Source organism: Cygnus olor, chromosome 15 (genome assembly GCF_009769625.2).
Source record: "Cygnus olor isolate bCygOlo1 chromosome 15, bCygOlo1.pri.v2, whole genome shotgun sequence".
Taxonomy (NCBI): domain Eukaryota; kingdom Metazoa; phylum Chordata; class Aves; order Anseriformes; family Anatidae; genus Cygnus; species Cygnus olor.
The window spans coordinates 14099366-14116619 of record NC_049183.1 but is presented as its reverse complement, the minus strand read 5'-3'; the positions used below and the strand labels follow the sequence as shown (position 1 = coordinate 14116619).

Below are 17254 nucleotides of genomic sequence, written 5' to 3'. Positions count from 1 at the left end.
CATAGAGTTCCCAGCTCTGGTTTTGGTGGCTTCTTCCCACAGCCTGGCTGCTTGCGACCTTTTCTGCGCATTGCTGCGCTGCACCGAACACCCCCAAAATCTTGCTCTAGAGGTGTGCAAGCCATCACCCTGCTCCTGCTGGCAGCCTCTCTAGCTTTAAAGTGCTGTTGCTTGCAGGCTGTAGCTGGCACCATGGGGAGACAGGAGGCTTGTGGGTGCTGTCTCCTCTCCGCTCGGCAAAGCAGCTGACCAGGCAGTACGACCGCGGACCAGGCTTAGTGGGCTTTGTTTGTAGGATGACTGCTTCTTTTCCTTCCTCCCTCTGCAGAGAACAGCTTCAAGCGGATCGGCCCTCCCGTGGAAAAGCCCATGGAGAAAATCCAGAGAATTGAAGTCATCCCCAGACCTGTTCCTCAGAACCTCCATCAACCCCGGATGCCTCCGTACCCCTTCGTGCACCCCCCCTTCCCGCTCCCTCCCGTCCGTCCCATGTACAATAACATCCCCCTCAACATAGGCCCCATCCCTGCCCCCTACGTGCCCCCACTGCCTAACATGAGGGTGAACTACGATTTTCCCCAGATCAATGTTCAGCTGGAGCACAACTTGCCTATGCACTTTGGCCCTCAGCCTCGACACCGGTTCTGACCTGGTTCAAATAGCATTTGACGTAGAGTCACTGCAGGGCAAAGCCACCCCGGTAACGTCACCCCCTCCTGCTTCAGCCCCCTGGGTTAGCCAGCTGCAAGGGGAGCTGCTGTGACTCACACGTCCCTGCACTACACCCCTGGCCATGGCTTCTCCGGACTTTTTGCAATTAAACATTTCAGCCTGTGCTGCAACAGGGCTCGGTGCTGCATTTCCAAGGATCTCTTCCTACGTTGAGAGTCCAGGTTTTTTTGTTTGTTGTTTGTTTGTTTGGCAAGGTCTGTTCAGACAGCTGTTGGGAGGGAAAGTGAGACTTGTGGAGCACAGGGATGCAAGCGGTCCTCGGGAGCTTTCCAAAAATCCAACCTTCCTGCTGGCCAGAGCAGCTGCAACAAGCCTGAGTCTTGGGGGAAGGAAGGAGAGACTTGGCACCTGAGTAAGACCTTCAGGATCAAGGTAACAGAACTCGGCTGCCCTAGCCCAAGGCAGGGTTTCCCATGTTCTCCAGCATCCCTGTAATCTGCTAACACCTCCCAGCAGAAATAAATTGTTCAAACCCAAGTAGACTTAGCATTTAGCGTTTCTCGCTCTGCGAGAGGAGTGAGGAGGTGTGGCAGCCATCTCGTTGCTCAGATCTCGTAGGCAGCCCCAGAGTCATGTTCTGTCTCAGGGCTTTACGAGATAGCAGGAGACTCTGGTACCCTAATCTTTAGGAACTGAGCTTGCCCCCTTCCAAGGGCTCAGGTGTTTTTCCCCAGAGGGAAGCTGCCTCTCAGCTTCCCAAACATGGCCTTGGCTTTGCTGTTATCCAGGCGCCCCAAATGCCCGTCTGCTCCTGGCAGCAGGCATCGTGCACCCGGGGGAAGCGCTCGGAGTCGAAGCCACATCCCTCATCTCAAAGACTGCTGGGGCAGATACGTGGTTTGGTGCACAGGCAGTGGTGTGTGCTATTGCACAGAACGAGGGCGTACCCGTGTAGGCCTGCAGGCAGGCGGCGGCGAGCCCGGAGCCCCCCTTAGCCAAAATCCCTGCAAGCCCGCAGGCAGCAGCCTCGTGCTGTCGGGAGCTGGCTGCTTCTGAAACACTTAACTCCCGAAAACTTGTATTGCAGTTTAATTGGCTTCAGAAGTGCGTGTTAAAAGGCAAACATGAGCATCGCTCGGCTTAGGAGGCGAGGATTTAGGGGAAGCAGAGCTGTGTGAGGAGCAGGGGTTGGAATTGCTGCCTGAGCTTGTCAGTGGGGTGTGTGAGGAGCGTTGGTGCAAAGCCCTTTCCCCAGACCTTTGCTATACTGTCTGGGACAGACCCCTATAAAAAATGTTTGGAGGGAGAAAGCCTCCTGCCAGAAGTTCTGGGCTTGTTTTTGGTTTTGTTTTGTTTTTTACCAGGCCGGTTGCGCAGTTGTTCCTGAGTTTTGATCCGTGCTGCATCCTGCTCCTTCCTGCTGAGAGCCAGCTCAGTGCAGTTCCCTGCTGGTTTCCTCCCGCTGTGTTTTAGCATCCAGGTGTCTTTTGGCTGTGTTTTTTTTCAGGTAAAACTCCCTGCCTCTGCCTCTTGACTCCTGTCGAGCCTTCCCTTGCTTGCAGCTGTCCGTACCCGCTCCTGGCACAGCATCTCCTCGGGCACACGGTGCTGTGCTGGCAGTGGGAGGCTCCCCGAGAGAGGCCTGGGACAGCAGCTCCAGGTGGCAGGAGATGGTTCCCCACCAGCTGGGGGGCTTTTGCCTCTGGGAGGGTTTCACAGCGGGCACTTCCCTGCCTTTTGGAGCTGAATCGGCAATTTCCCTGCTTTCAGGTGTTTCCTATGGTTTGAAATGCGTCCTACAAAGCGTGCGTGTTCCTCAGTGCCATGTTCTCTCTAGCATTAACAACCAAGTGGTATTCACTTGCTTCTATCTTTTTTTTTTAATTTTTCTCTCTTAATTTATTTCTGGAGGTAGCCATGGGGCTGTGGTGGCTTCCCCACTGTTGCTTAGCAGGATTTTAGCCAGGTTTAAATCCTGCCTTGCACCAAATGCTTCCTGCAGCAGCCAGGAGCAGAGGTGCCGTGCTGGATTTGTGGAGGGGTGGCGGGGCTCTGGCTGCCCTTAACAGCACCATCAGGCGCCCAGGGAATCGACCCCGTTCAGACGAAGCGCGGGTGGCTTCCCGTTGCAGAAAGGGAACCTTGTTTTTTCGGTAGCTGAGATCTTGTTGGCTTGAGGGCTGGCTTAGGTGAGGCTTCCAGCCTTGGTGAAGCGCGTGCTGTTCCCTGGCAGGCTTGCAGCCATCCTGCAGCAGAACAAGTGGGCCGGGCAGCAGAGGTGGGGGCAGCCGGGCGCCTTCCCTGCTGTCATCTATTCCCCCGGTTAGGGCTCAGCACTGACCCCCAGCACCCCTGGGAGCTGGGCACCCTGGGGACACCTCCCTGGGGACGTGGCAGCTCGTGGTGCTGCCCTGGAGGAATGGTCAGGCTGCTGGCAGAGAGGCAGGGAGGAAGGGAAGGCCGGTCCCCCGCAGAACCACGAGCTGCTTTGTGTCCGAGAGGAGAAATCGGTGCTGGGGAGGTGCCTGGTGGTGTGGGTGCTTCTCCCACCGAGAAAACACCCAGACCACTGAAATTGCATCCGCAGCCAAAACGTGCGGCTGCTCCTTCCCTCCAACCTGCGCGGCTTCCAGCAGTTGTGGTTTCTGATAGCATTTGGGGCTGTTGTTGGTTTTTACTTTAAAAAAAAAAAAAAAAAAAACTTGTTGCACAACCCACAGAAATCCCCACTCTGGGCCCTTCAGTTCTGCATCCCGTTTCCCCCCCCCCCGCCCTGCAGCCCTTGCCATGCGCTGTTCTTCGGGGCGGCAGGGAGGTCGCTGTGCCCAGGTTGCTCCTCTCCAGGTACTTGTTATGGTTAATTGCAGTGTCCCGTTTTACTTGCCTTAAAGGTGGAGAGAGAAACTTAGTATTTGCACTTAGCAAAACGTTATATTAAAAGAAAGAAACCCTGTAAAGATGTGCATGTTCTGCAACTTTGTATAACAATAGCTGAAAATGAATAGGTGGTTTATTAAAAAAATAAAATATTTTTCTTTACCTTCCGGTAGTAAACCATTCTAATATTCTGTGTGTAAAAAGTTTCCTGTATTATATTGTAATTTGAATTTTTGTAAATAAATTTGTGCACTCTGGCTTTCACCTCCGTGCTTTGGGTTGCAGCGGGAGCCTCGTCCCCGCCGTGGGGTGCTGGGGACGGCGGCCGGTGGGGGCAGGACCCCGGTGCCGGGTCTCAGCCTGCGGGGCCGAGCAGCGGGGGGTGTTGCAAGGCAGAACCCCCTGCCCCTCCTGCGGGAGCCTCTGATGCCTTCCAAACGCTGCCGAGAGGAGCCGAACGGAACAGAAAATGGTTTCCAGTCGCTCCTGTAAATGGAAACCAGGAGGTGTGAGCAGCGCTGCGCCAGGCTTCGGGGACTTCCCCCTTGCAGGAGCAGTGGTGGAGGCAGGCTCCGGGGCTCCGGCTTCCTTTGGCTCAGCAGCGAAAGGAAAGGAAACGGCTGCTGGCAGCTCGGGGACGGGGAGAGACCAGCGGGGGCCCTGGGGGCTCCTCTGCGCTCCGTGTAGCGAGGGGTCCCGAAATGGGACCGGGGCAGCACAGCAGTGGCTGCTGTGCAGGAAGGGTTCAGTCCTGCTTTGTCGTGGAGGGGGAGGTGAACTGAAGTTAAATTTGGGTTAAAAGCCCTGTTTCCAGGGGGTTGGCAGCCCCCCACCACCAGGCAGCAGGGAAGGGGCCAGGAGGGAGGTGCTGGGTGCCCGTGGCGTGGCCGGGAAGCTGAGCGAGCAGAGATGCTCAGCGCTTCCTGCACAGCCTTCTTTTTTTTCCCCCTGTTTATAGCAGCGGACTGACATCCTTCCTTTGTTCAGCCCTCGCTGCCCTGCTCCAATGCTTGTTCAGAGCTCAGGGTCCCTGCTGGGGTGTGTTTCAGCCCCGAGCTTTGCTTCTAGCAAACCAACTTTACCTTTAAAAGCTGAGCAAGCGTCCGCCCGTGACCTGCACGTGCTGCTTCTGCATCGCCCCGTGGCTGGGCTGGGGGCACATCCTGGTGCCCTGGCTCATCTGACTGGACGCACTGTTTGGGCTGGGCTGGGCTGGGCTGCAAATGCTTTTTGTTTTTTCCTTTTTTTTTTTTCTCTTTATTTTTTCCTTTTTCTCCCCCTTCCCCGTATCAGCTTTGCAGCAGCTTTGCCCCCCAGGATGGTCACAGGAGGGGTGGTTGCAGGAGCATCCCCCTGACCCGTGCGTAGCTCGTGAGCATCTCGAGGACACACGTGGGCTTGGGGGCTGGGGCCTGCCCCGAGCATCTTGAAACGTGACCTGGGCTCTGGCCAGCTTTGCTTCTAAGCCTGCTTGCCGGAAGCAAGTCTTCTTTTCCCACCGCACCACCCACGACATTTAGAGCCAGCTCGATCTTTGGGACGCTCTTTGGCCAGCCCCCAAATGCTCTCAAGCCTCTGTGCATCGAGTGCCCCAGATCGCTGTCCCCAAGCCCGGCCATCGCTGCAGCCCCCCGACAGACCACGCACCACCGCTCGTGTCCGAATGCAGGTTCTTTTTATTCATTTTTCTCCATTTGAAGCTAGTTTTCTTTTAAGTTATACAAATGGCACTTACAAAAAAATAATAATAATTAAAAAAAAAAAAAAAACGAACGAACCCCAAACTTAAATTTCAGAGTGAGATGTTTTCAGAGAGTCACGACACCCGAGGAGAGGAGACGGGGGGGGAGATGTCGACCTAGCGTCACACGGGAGAAGCCGGAGCGGGAGGGACACGGATTGAACTGCGACTAGGGCCGGGGAGGAGGGGAGACAGCGGGTGTGAAGGCCAGCAAAAAGTGTGTGCCAAGTCACAGGGTCGCTCGGGGCTTCATCAAGACACTTGGTTCCTTCGAGAGGCACCTTCGGCCCCGGGCGGGCGAGTTTTCCAGGGCGCCTGGCTGGGAGCCCAGGTAGGGCCCCGGCGGGGACCCCGTGGCGGCGAGGGACCCGTCTGCGAGCTGTGCCCTCGCCGGGGACAGGTCGGTCGCTCTCCGAGCTGAGAGTTTAGCACCAAGCTCCCGCGGAGGCTGTCCCTAGGACAGCAGCACGGCTTTAAGGCTGGCGAGCCCCGAGCTTGCGGCAGGCACCGGCCTCGTCTTGGCACAGCGGTGACGCCGTGAGCACCCTTGGCGTGGGGCGAGGGGCGCGGGGAAAAGGCTCCGTGGTGTGGGGAGCGGCCACCCGAAGGATAAAAGTGCCTTTCAACACCCTCGAGGACACTTCAGCATCACCCGTCACGAACGCTCACATCGTTACACGCTAATGCAGACCTAGTACAGACAACAGCTGGTAACACAGTGCCATGGAGAGCATATATAAATAGATACTAACAAAAATACTGTTTTGGTCATTATTTTTTTTTTTCTTTTCTGCTTCCAGTAAGGACGAGATGGCATGCTGGCGAAGCTGAGGTGCCCCGCGGGCTGGTGGACCAGGAGCTGCCCCTCCTCGGGGGCGCTTCCTAAATCAGTGGTGGGCATCCAGGGATGCGCTTCGCTGTTCCAGTATTTGTATGAGAAAAAAAAAAAAAGAAGAAAAAAAAAAGAAAAGAAAAAAAGTACTGAGCAAATATCACTGTGCAAAGTTTGCTAAGGAACTTTTCTATTCTGTAAACTGAAATCTGCAGCTCTTGCCTCCAGCCGGCGCCCGGGGGAGGCTGTTCTCGTTGGAGGGGTACATGGCCCCGCACGCTGATGGGGATGGGGGGGCCGGCGCTGGAGCCCCCCGGTGCGGGTTTGCTCCGTGTGTCCCCACCCCGACCTCTGTCCCCTCCTGGGCACCGCAGCTCCTTTGGCACCAGGGCACCGCGAGGGGCAGGGACGACCCAAGGAGGAGGAGGAAGAGGAGGAAGAAGAGCGCAGGGTGGCAGCGAGATGAATTGCTGGGGCTTTCCAGATGGGATCACCCCAAAATCGATTCCAGGTGTGCCACCTGCACAGCTGGGGAGGGGATCAGCTTGCTGGCCCTACTGCAGCACGTAAGGTCACCTCTCGTGCCTCAGCTGGGGACAGGACAGCGGAGGGGTCTCCACTGGCTTGGATCGGACGGGGACCGTGGGGACCCTGGCAGTGCAGGGTGAGGTGGCACCGGCACTGCTATGGAGAGGAGAGCACGGAGATGACCTTATTCCCTTTTTTTTTTTTTTTTTTTTCCAGTTGCAGAGAGGAAAGTAAACTACTGAGGTGATGCTCGGGGCCGGGACGGGGTACGGCAGCCTCCGAGCTGAGCGAGGCCGGGGCAAGGAAGGGTCCTCGGCAGCCCTCCAGGTGCAGGCGGCAGCACCGCGCGCTGCCGGGTGACTTATCCAGTTCTCACGGGGATGAAGGGGGGGGACCCACCTCCGACACAAGGCGCTGGGCTCTACGGCGGGAGGGGAGGGCAAGCCAGTCTGAAAATCCTTTTACAGAGAGGAGAAATTCAAAACAAAACAAAACTGAACCAAAAAAGAAAAAAAAAGAAAAAGAAAAAAAGACAGGGGAAAGGAAAGTTGGCAATGGGAGGTACGCTAAAGTGCATTAATATTCCCAGAGGGTGGAGGCGTCAATGGCGTCGGCGGATGCCTTGAGGACCCCGGCATGGTCGCCCTTCAGGTATTTGCCATTGATTTTGATGGCCACTTTGTTATAGTCGCAGAACTCAAAAAAGAAGTCCACGGGCGTGTCGCTGCTGCTGGTGACGGACGACTCGCTCCCCACCATCCAGTACTTCCCGGTGGCATCTGTGGGCAGAGGGGACCCCGTGAGCTGCCACCGCCGTGGGGACCCGGCCCCGACACCCCCCCAGCGGCGGTGACCACGGGGATGGGGACATGCACGGAGCCCCCGGCCCGAATCCACGGCCTCACCTTTGATGTTGTAGGCTCCATCGTTGAACTCCAGCTGGAAGACGTCGTAGGAGGAGCGGTTGGAGTCCAGGGTGCCGGTCACCTTCCGGCAGCCGATGAAGCCGTGCTCGCCACGCAGGACGATGATGGGCCTGTTGATCAGCTTCATCACGAAGTGCTCCGTCTCGCCTGCGCCGGAGGGGAGAGCAGCATGAGGCCCTGGGGACACGGAGCCTGGTCCCCGGGAGGGCACCCAGCGGCGAGGAGGGTGCACGTGCCCCCGCTATTTCTCACCCACCCCAAGCATCACGGGGGTGAGGTGCCAAGCTTGGGGACACCCCTGACCCCATCCACGCTGCCGTCCCAGCCCAGGGCTGGGGTCCCCGCGGGGTCCCTTACCCGCTGTCTCCATGGAGGCCGCCAGCTGCCCGTTTTTCTTGGCCGTCACGTACTTGCCGTTGGCGGCTTTCAGGGTGATGCGCTTGTCGCACCACTCGATGTCGAAATAGCAGCTCGCGTTCCTGCGGGGGCACAGCGCGCGGTCAGGGGGACGTGCCAGATCGGGGACCCCCCCAAAAACACCACCCCCCGTGAGTTCAGAAGCAGGGTGTCCTGATCCAGCTGGGTTTTGCAGGACGAGGGAAGCTGCAGCATCCGCCCGGGTTAAGCCCTCCGCCCCCGGCTGTGGGGACAGGGAGCTGAAGGCACTTTGGGGCCTTTCCGCCCAGCTCTCGGCTGGCTCCAGCAGCCGGCTCTAAGTGCAGGGTAAGCATTTTGGCTGCCCCAGCCTGCCGGGAAGGATGACGTGGCCCAAGGGACTTCCCAAGCACTGCGGGGGCGAGCCCAGGCTCAGCCCCGGCTCTCCAGGGAATTCGCTGGGGAGCATTTTGGGGCGAGACCCTCAGAAACGCGAGCGGGTCCCCGAAGCGGCCGGGGGCGCGAGGCAGGGACTCACTTTGTGGAGGCGGTGGACTGGATGCCCCCGTTGGAGGTGAGGGTCCAGTACTTGCCCGTGTAGGTCCTGAAGGCGCATTTCTTGGTGTCCTTGTTGATCTCCAGCTGGTAGGTCTCCTGGTCGCCCTCCTCGTCTTGGTTGGCCGAGAGGTCCATCCCTGCGGGATGGAGACGGAGGTCAGGGGGTGCCGGGGGGAGGATGTCACAGGGACCCCAACCCATGGAGACCCAGCTGCTGGGGCCATGACCGGCTCCTGCTTCAATTTGGCAACGCCTGAATCCCTCACACGTGGCCTCCCCTGTGACATTTGGGGTTCAAACCCAGGTTTTCATTTGGGTGCTCAAGGAGAGGGCCAGAACCCAGCGCTGCAGCCTGCGTGGAGCCAGCCCCAGCCCCAGCTCAGGGCTCTTGGGCTCCAGCACAGCAAAACGAAGACAATTTTGGGTATTTTCACATGCAAAAGGGCTGTAGGTTGTTTTTTAGTTTGTTATTTGTTTTCCAGGAGGTGAGAGCCGGGTTATTCAAGCCCTTAGCCGAGGCCGCTGTGCCACCGATGAGCTCCCTGCTCACCTCTGTGGCCACAACCCGGCAGCCGGTGGCTGCCCCCATCCTGGGCACCATTTTCAGACTGTTTCGGACATTTTGGAGCTTACGGTGCCTCACGGTGGGGTTTCCCCCGGGCCAGGGACCCCACTCACCCCAACCCTGCCGAGCTGGATGCGGCCGGCCCCGTGGCCACCGGGTGTGGTGCCAGGGCCACCGCTGGCCCCTGGCCACAAGCACATCTGCCCGCAGGCGCTCAGCCCAACAAACCTGCTTAGTCAGGGCTGCCGGGGCCAAATGCTGGGAGGCAGAGCTCTCCAGCTTGGCGGGTTTTTTGCCTAAAAATACTTTTGGGATGGGAGTCACAAGCCATAGCTTGGAGCCGAAGCGGAGCAGCCGAGCTGGCCGGGTTGGGTTTCGGGGAGGGAGCTGGATGCGGCCCCTTCCCCGGGAGTCCTGCTGGCTGCACAGGCTGGGCTGAGCTTTTCCAAGCTGAAAATATCCCCTTCTCTGCTCTGTTTCATGAGTGTTATGGGCTCGAGGCCCATCGTGCACCCAGTCCCTGAAGGCACGCATGGTGCTGGTGCCAGCTCCCGGCACGCAGGGCAGCCCACAAGGTGCTGGAGGAGGAGGCACCACCTCTGTAGGGGCACCCCAGCACCAGCCGGCTCTCGGCCTTTGAAATGGAAATGCCTTCCCCCAAAGCTGTGTCAGACACGGCTACCTGGTGGCCTCCTATCGCTGGATCTGCATCTCCAAACCCTCCGTGCAGGGCCCCGCCAGACGGGCAGGATCTGCTGCTGCCGGAGCAGCCGGGCTTTGCATATCAGCCTCCCACCCCCCTTCTAAAGGGATTAGGCTTTGAAGGCTTTTCTTTGTAGTCCCTAATCTTATCTCCCGTGCCCAAGCTGTCCTGTCACCTCCACAATGCTGCCCATTTGCGCCACCTTCTCCCCATCCAGGGGTCCCCCGGCACCTCCCCAGGGCTCTGCTGGCTCCCAGGGCTCCATCCCAGAAAAATGGGGGGCCAAGCATGGGGCAGAGCTTGGAGCTGGCTCAACCATCACGGTGCTGCCAGCAGCCCTGCTCCCGGCCCCATCCCCGTGTGCCGAACCCTGCCTGGTGCCACGGGGCCGGGTTTTTGCTCCCGGGGAGGAGCAGGACGCAGCGTGGCAGCCCCGCGCCGCCCCGCAGGGGCTCAGAGGAGCCCGCGCCGCACGGTGGAGGGGGAACATTTGGTTTTGATTTTGCACTCCCGCTGGGAAGGCAGCGCCAAGCCCAGCTGCTTGCAGCCCCACGCTGGCTCTGCTGAGAGTCGTGTAACCGACAGCCGAGCGCCGGCCAAGAAAGCCTTTGTGAGCAGAGGCTGAGCCCTGCCCGGGCGAGCCCAGCGCCTCCCGGCACGGCACGAGCCCTGCTTCAGCCTCAGCAGGCGCTGCAGCGCCCAGTCCCCGATGGGACACTGGGGACAGGGACAGCTCACCCCGCCAGCTGCGTGCCCAAGCCCCTTGGGGTGATGGCGTTCCCTCCATGCCACATTTCCTTGTGAGCTCCTCGGCCTGCAGACGCAGCACGGAGCCTGGGAGATGCTGCAAAGCACCACGGACGGGCCAGGGATGGAGCAGGCGGGTGCCACGCCATCGCCCCCGGCACGGCGAGCCCCGCGCTCCCACCTGGAGCAGGGATTTTGGGGAGGTTTTGCTTTATCCGGTGCCAGGCGGGGGAAGCGGCTGCGCCTCGCGGGGCCCGCCGGCGAGGGGGGGGGTCTCCCACCGCCCCCAGCCCGACAGCGGCGCGGGGTTGGGTTACGCCGAGTCAGCAGAAAGGAATGCAATTATGGGGAGGCTTCAAAGGGCTGTAACTGAGCCCGAGCTGAAGGTTTGGGGGTCAGGGCTGGAGAAACGCGGGGAGGAGCTGGGAGATGGCGGGACGCCGGCCATGTCGCCCTCGTCGTGTCCCCCTGTCCTCCTCCCAGCCCGGCCACGTGTCCCCCGCTTTCTGCAGCCCAGGGCACCCGCACCGCCCTCCCGCAGCGCCCGGCCGCGGTGGCTGCTGCAGGCAGGCTTTAATTAACGCTCCTGGTAAAGTCAGTCTGGAGCCAGCGTGCCTCTCCCTGACCTTGCCAAGGCTGCTAATTACAGCTGGAGGCAGGAGGGGGCTGAGCACGGGGCCGGAGGGCGGCGCTTCGGGGGGGGGCGAGAGGCGCGCCGGTCCCCCCCAAAAAATCCCTGCGTGGGTGCCCTGCAGCTTGGGAGAAAACCAAGGGGTTGCTGCGGGGTCCTGTGCACGCGTCTGCCTGGGGATGGGGCGGAGGCTGGAGGTGAGCGTGGGTGCAGGAGCAGGAGCACATCCCATCCATCGAGTCCTTGTGCCCAGCCACCATCCGGGCATCTCCTTCAGGCGGGCTTATGCTACCCCGGGAAGGGAAACCAAGCCAGTTTTTGTCCAGGAAAAACAGCCTGGAGAGCTCACAGGGCTGCCCGAGCACCTCGGGGTGCAGCTCTGCAACAGGTCACGGGCAGGGGTGAAACCCAGACCCCCCTAAATCCTCCCCTACATTCATCCTCTTCCTCCACAGCATCCCCCAGCCCCAACACACCACTCGGTGCCCCCAGCTGAGACCCTGCCACCGTGACCCACGTGTCCCCAGCTCCAGCCAGGAGCTGCTCCTCATCTCGACCTGCTTTGTGCCTGCAGCGGGGGGGCAGCCCCTCCTCGCCCCCCCTGCCCAACCTGCGTGCTGCGGGGGGGCTCCCCCTGCCCCCTGGACCCCCCCCTCCCCAAAAACGCCTCGCTTCCGAGCACCTCGCGCCCTCTCCCCCCTCCCTGGCCCAGGCGCAGCTCCCCGGGCAGGGGGGGCTGGCAGGGGCGCAGCGAGCCCTCGGGGACCCTCCTTGCCACAAAGGGCCCTTTGTTGCCGCAGCCATTCAGCAGGGGAAGGAAGCTGCTCGCTGCTCACAAACACCCCGGCTCCTTTTTGAGGTGCAGTGGGGCTCAGGACCCCCAGGGGCACAGCCACAATTTTTGCATCAATTGTGGCGCTTGGAGCCGCGGGGCCACCCCCAGCCCCAGGCACCCACCTCATGGCGGGGGGGGGGGGGGGTCACAGCGTCCCCAGCACCCCACACATGGGGGACAGTGACACCGGCCATCCCAAGGATGAGGCTCCAAGCCAAACCGAGCACCACCGAGGCGCAGCGAGCAGGATGCAGCCGCATTCCCCATGCCCCATCCTGCTGCTGGGGGAACGGACAGACGGACACCATTTGCCCGTGTCCCCCCCAGGGCTACCAGGGCTTGAGGGGGGAAAAGAAATGACTGCAAATGCTTCCTTGGCCAGGTGTTTTGGTGGCTGCCTGCCCATTACCCCAGGGACCTTTCCTGACGGGAGGGCAGGGGCAGCCCGGCGGAAACCCAAAAGGGACCCGAGCCAGGCGGTGCCGCTCCCAGCGCCACGCAGGATGAGCTCCCTCCGCTTCCGCAGGGAACGCGGGCGCTTGGGTGGCTGCAGCCCCCCCCTCCCACTCCCCATTCTCCCCTTGTGCCCCCTCCCCGCTTTATTTCTCTTGGAGAGGGCCCGTGCACAGCGGGGAGACCCCTGTTGCCGGGGAGATTTGGCTCCCCCCTCTCCGCAGCACACAAAGCCGGACGGCTTGGCGAGCGCAGCCCCCTCTCCACGTCCCCCAGCCCTGCACCTCGCCCCACATCTGGTTTTCCCATCTCCGGTGACAAAGGGCTGCAGCAACCCTTCCCCCACAGTGCTGCGGCAGCTTCGCGCCGCCATCGCCATCATCGCCATCCTCCTCCTCCTCCTCCTCCCCCCCGAGCCCCCGCGCCCAGGCACGGCTGCCCGTCTCCTCTGCAGCAATCTCTTTCTTTCAGGGAGCCTCTTGGCAGCGCAGGATTTATTCTCCGAAAGGAGAAAGGCTGCAAGGTCGCTGCCCGCGCGCAGATAAGGGTTAAGCTGCAACCTTGAAATATATAAATAATTTAAAAAAAAAAAAAAAAAAATTTCCCCCGGTGCTTTTTCACCCAGGCTGTGCCGCGGCGAGGCATGCTCACACCGATCCCGCGCCCGGCGTGCGCCGGCCTGACTTGGCACGCCGGCGACGTGCCCCGCGGCTCCCACGCTGCAGCTGCTCCAGCATCTCCCTGCCTGCCGTGGGCTCGTTTTTTTGGGGCATGGTGCTTCTCTGCGTGCGCCCCAAAGCCCCTCTCCGAACCCCGAAGGTGGGATTTGGTCCCGCCACCCACCCACCAGGTGCGGGGCCGGCCGCGCTTTGTGCTCGACGGTGGCCTCGTGCCCGGGGAGCGGCGGCGCGCGGCCACCCGGATCGGGGCACGCGGTGGCTTCGCCCGCGGGACGAGGGGACGTGGGGACGTGGGGGCGGGTGAGAGCGGTGGTGGCAGCATCACGGCCGCCTTTGTGCCGGCTCCATGTAGGTCACGTCCGCCCCGCGCCGCCGAGAGATTCGGCGAAGCCATTTTATGGACTGCTGCCAGCGCCGGGGGGGGGTGGTGGCACCCACACCCCCCCCAATTTATCAGGGGGGCACAGCCCCACGCGGGGGGCACCGCAGCCCCCCAGGGCCCCGCACTGCAGGATGCGTGGCCCAGAGATGCTTGGGGAGGAGGGGGGGTTGGGAAGGGCTTTGTTGGTGAACAATGAGCTCCGGAGGAAAGGAGGCGGTGGATGGCTGCTCTGCCTCCTCCCCAGCAATGGAAGACCCCAGGAACGCCCCCCCCCGATCCCCTCTGACCCCCAGGCAGCCCCTCACTGTGTGCCCCCCCCCCTCCCCCCAGGGCTCCCCAAGGAGGCGACGCTGCAGGGATGGGGGTGCTGGAGGGGTGGGGGGGGTGCAGGGGGAGGGAGAGGGATGTGGGAGGGGGCTGGGGCAGGATGTGGGGGGGCGGGGGGAGGGACCCCAGGGAGCCATGGTGGGGGTGCCGTGGGGAGACGGGGGCTTCAGGGAGGCATGCGTGGGGCTCAAGGGGGGAGAGCCCCTCACATGGCGATGGCGGAGGGCTGCAGGGGGCACCCTGCGGGGTCGCTGCTGCCCCAAGGGGGGGGGGGGGTCACCATGCTGGGGGGATGCAGGGGGGGCACCACGGAGGCAGCGATGCCCCAGGGATGTGGGGGTGCTGAGGAGGAACGATGCTGCGGGGATGCAGGGAGCGGGGTCACGGGGCCGTGCCCATGGGGGCGACAACTCCCGAGGGATGCAGGGGATGGCGAGGAGACGGTGCCGGAGGGCTGGGGGCTGCGGGTGATGCCGAGAGCACCGCGGGGCCGCACCGCCCCATGTCCCCATCCCTCTGTCTCCATGTCCCCATCCCCTACCTTGCCGGGTGGAGACGTTGCGGTCGTTCCCGGCGCGCAGCACGACCTGCGGGCAGCTCTGCTCCAGGGCGAAGAGCTCGTCCTTCCCCACCTTGCTGCTCTTGCCCGCCTTCAGGGTGCCGCTGGGCCCCGACGGGGCGAGGTAGCGTCCCTCGCCGTCGCGGAAAGCCACCTTCCCGCAGCGGAACTCCAGCGTGAAGGCGGTGCCGGGCTCGGCGGCGGGGACGAGGCGGCCGTCGCAGCGCAGCAGGCGGTGGTCGCAGCTCTGCAGGCTGTAGCGCTGCTCCACGAAGAGCAGGGTGATGAGCGCGTCCACGCCCCACGGCACGTCGCGGTCCACGGCCAGCTCGTCGCGGCGAGGCCCCAGGTGGGCGTAGCGCTTGCGGGCCAGGCTGTAGAGGTTGGCCTGCGGGTGCATGGCCAGGTGCACGCTCCACTTCTCGGCCGCCGAGACGGCGGGGGCGAAGCACGACAGGCGGTCCTCGGTGCCGCCGAAGAAGCGGCGGTGCGGCTCGGACTGCAGCGACCAGCGCCCGTCGCCGTGGGCCACCACGAGGAAGCGGCAGTCGGGGCCCGGCTCCTCGCTGTCGCAGCTCACCCGGCCGTCCTTGTCGGCCGCCAGGTAGCGGCCCAGGTGGCTCTTGAGGAGCACGGCGCTGGAGTCCTCGCCGTCCTGCTCCAGCGTCCAGATCTGCTTCTTCTTCATGCTGGCGGCCGAGGCGTTCACCTTGAAGCCGAAGGCCTCGGCCGTCAGGTACTTGTTGCTGCAGTTGATCAGCCCGAACTGGATCTGCACCGGCTCCGCCGTCCCGTTCGCCGTCATCCTGCCGCCGCCGCTGCTGCCGCCGCTGCCGCCCCAACGCCGCCTTTTATATGGCCCCGACGCCGCCTTTTATACGGCCCCGCCGCCTTTTATATGGCCCCGCCGCCGCAGCGCCGCCCCCGGCCCCTCCGAGCCCCCGCCCCCCTGTGCAGCCCCCTCCTGCCTCGCAGGGACCCCCCCCCTCTCGTTGCAGGAGCCCCCCCCCCCTAAAAAATTGCACGCTCCCTCCTTGCACAGCGAGAGCCTCCTTGTGCGGCGGGACCGCCCCCCCCCCCCCGCTGCAGGAACACCCCCCTGCGTGGCAAAGCCCACCCCGTGCTGCAGGAACACCTCGGCGTTGCAAGACCCCCCCCCCCATTTCAACACTCCTCCGTCCTGCAGTGCCCCCCCCCCCTAATGCAAGACCCCCTCAGCACTGCAAGACCCCCTCCTCGCAATGCATGAGCCCCCCTTGAAAGGCAGGATCAAACCCACACTGCACAGCACCCCCCTGCACGGCAGGACCCCCCCCCCCACAAGCATTTGAAGACCTCAGTGTGCTGCAAGACGCCCCCCCCCCCATTATAAGACAAGACTCCCCCTTGAATTGCAAGACCCCATCTCCTTGCAAGACTCATCCTACATTGCCAGACACCCCTCCCCAATTATGTGCCCCCCCACACACACCTTGGCCATGCTGCAGGGCTGAAGGACAGCAGGGAGAAAGGGGGGGCAGTGCTGTGGCCCCCAACCCCACCCCAGCCATCTGAATGCCCCGTGCCAGGCACCCAGGGCTGGGGGACCCCCAGTTTCTGCCCCCCCCCCCCCGCAGAGCCGATGTGGGCAGGGGGTGGCAGAGGGCTGGGGAGGGGACTCGGTGGGTGTCCGAGTGCTGATGTGGCCCCAAAGCCGTGCTGAATCCCACACAGGGACGTGGCAAAGCAGGGGGACCCCATGGGGGGGGGTCCCTGTGTGTGCACAGGGCCGTGTTTGGGGGGCACGGTGGGGAGCGGGGTGGCAGCGGCGCTGCGGGACAGAAAATCGGGGGAAAACGGAGGGATGTGGGTGTTTTCCAGCCGGATCAGGGAGCTGAACCAGGCTGGAGCGGGACAAGGAGCCGCTGGCACAATCCCCAGGAACGACTGCACCCACCCCCACCTCCACAGGCCCCCAGGCTGCACTGGTTTTGCACTGGGCGTACTGGTTCCAGCAGCTCCTCTGCCTGCGGGCTGCACCCAGCCGCCCGCCCTGCCCGGGGGCTGCTGGCACAACCCCCCGGGGCAGAGCTGGAGCCGGGATCGGTGCAAAGGGGGTTTGGTTCCCATCCAGTCTGCTTGTCTTCCCTGCCCCTGCCGCTGCCCCTGCCCCTGCCCCTGCCCCTGCCCCTGCTCCTGCTCCTGCTCCTGCCCCTGCCCCTGCTCCTGCTCCTGCCCCAAATCCAGCTCGCTTGCAACCAGAAGCAACCCCACGGCCGGGCTGGAAGCAAAACCCTCCTTCTCCAGCGAGGCAGGGGTGGTTTTTCTCCTTCTTCCCCTGGCAAGCAGCAGCAGCAGGACGTTAGGACCCGGCCGTGGGGGCCGTGCAGCTGCCCAGGCCCGCAGCTGCCTCCTCCTGCCGCAGCGGGCAGATGGTGCGAGGCTGGGAAAGAAGCGGCCTTTCTGCTCAGCAGGGGAAAAAAAAAAAAAAAAGGCAATTATGCAGGGAAAAAAAAAAAAATAGAGTTTTCTCCCCAGCGCTGGCTGGCACTGCCGGCTCAGCGGGGCAGAGGGATGTCCCCGGGTGTCCCCAGGGGGGACTGGTGCCCCCTGGCCTGGGGGGGTGCAGCGTTCAAACCGTCTCCCACGAGCTGCTGTGCGTGATGGAGCAGGAAGAAAGGCGCTGCCGTTCCCTCTCTGTATTGCATTTGAAAGCTGCTGTGACCGAGAGCTGCTGAGGCCACAGGAGCTCATCCCCGGCCCCGGGATGAGGCCATAAACGATGGGGGGTTTCTGGAGCACGGCCACTGCCCCTGCTGGGACTTCCCACAAAGCCCAGCTCGGGGAAAAGCCCAGAGGAAAAGCCCAGCCCTGGTGCACGCGG

At 62.4% G+C, this 17254-nt stretch overlaps 2 protein-coding genes across 16 annotated transcripts in view; one reads left to right on the top strand and one right to left on the bottom strand.

The window, feature by feature from the left end:
- The window catches only part of RNF216 (ring finger protein 216), an 80293-nt gene extending 73121 nt beyond the window's left edge, over positions 1-7172 (top strand). For all 15 annotated transcript variants that reach the window (XM_040574864.1, XM_040574863.1, XM_040574879.1 and 12 more), the window contains one exon: positions 329-7172. In XM_040574864.1, the coding sequence (XP_040430798.1) occupies positions 329-648 (320 nt within the window). In that variant the 3' untranslated portion in view covers positions 649-7172. The remainder of the gene's footprint in view (positions 1-328) is intronic.
- FSCN1 (fascin actin-bundling protein 1) lies at positions 6866-15255 on the bottom strand. The gene is made up of 5 exons (XM_040574880.1): positions 14374-15255; positions 8490-8646; positions 7934-8055; positions 7556-7723; positions 6866-7429 (listed from the first exon to the last, which is right to left on the bottom strand). Exons 1-5 carry the CDS (start codon positions 15194-15196, stop codon positions 7227-7229), a joined length of 1473 nt encoding a protein of 490 aa, XP_040430814.1. The 5' UTR covers positions 15197-15255; the 3' UTR covers positions 6866-7226.
- Positions 15256-17254: the final 1999 nt, after the last annotated feature.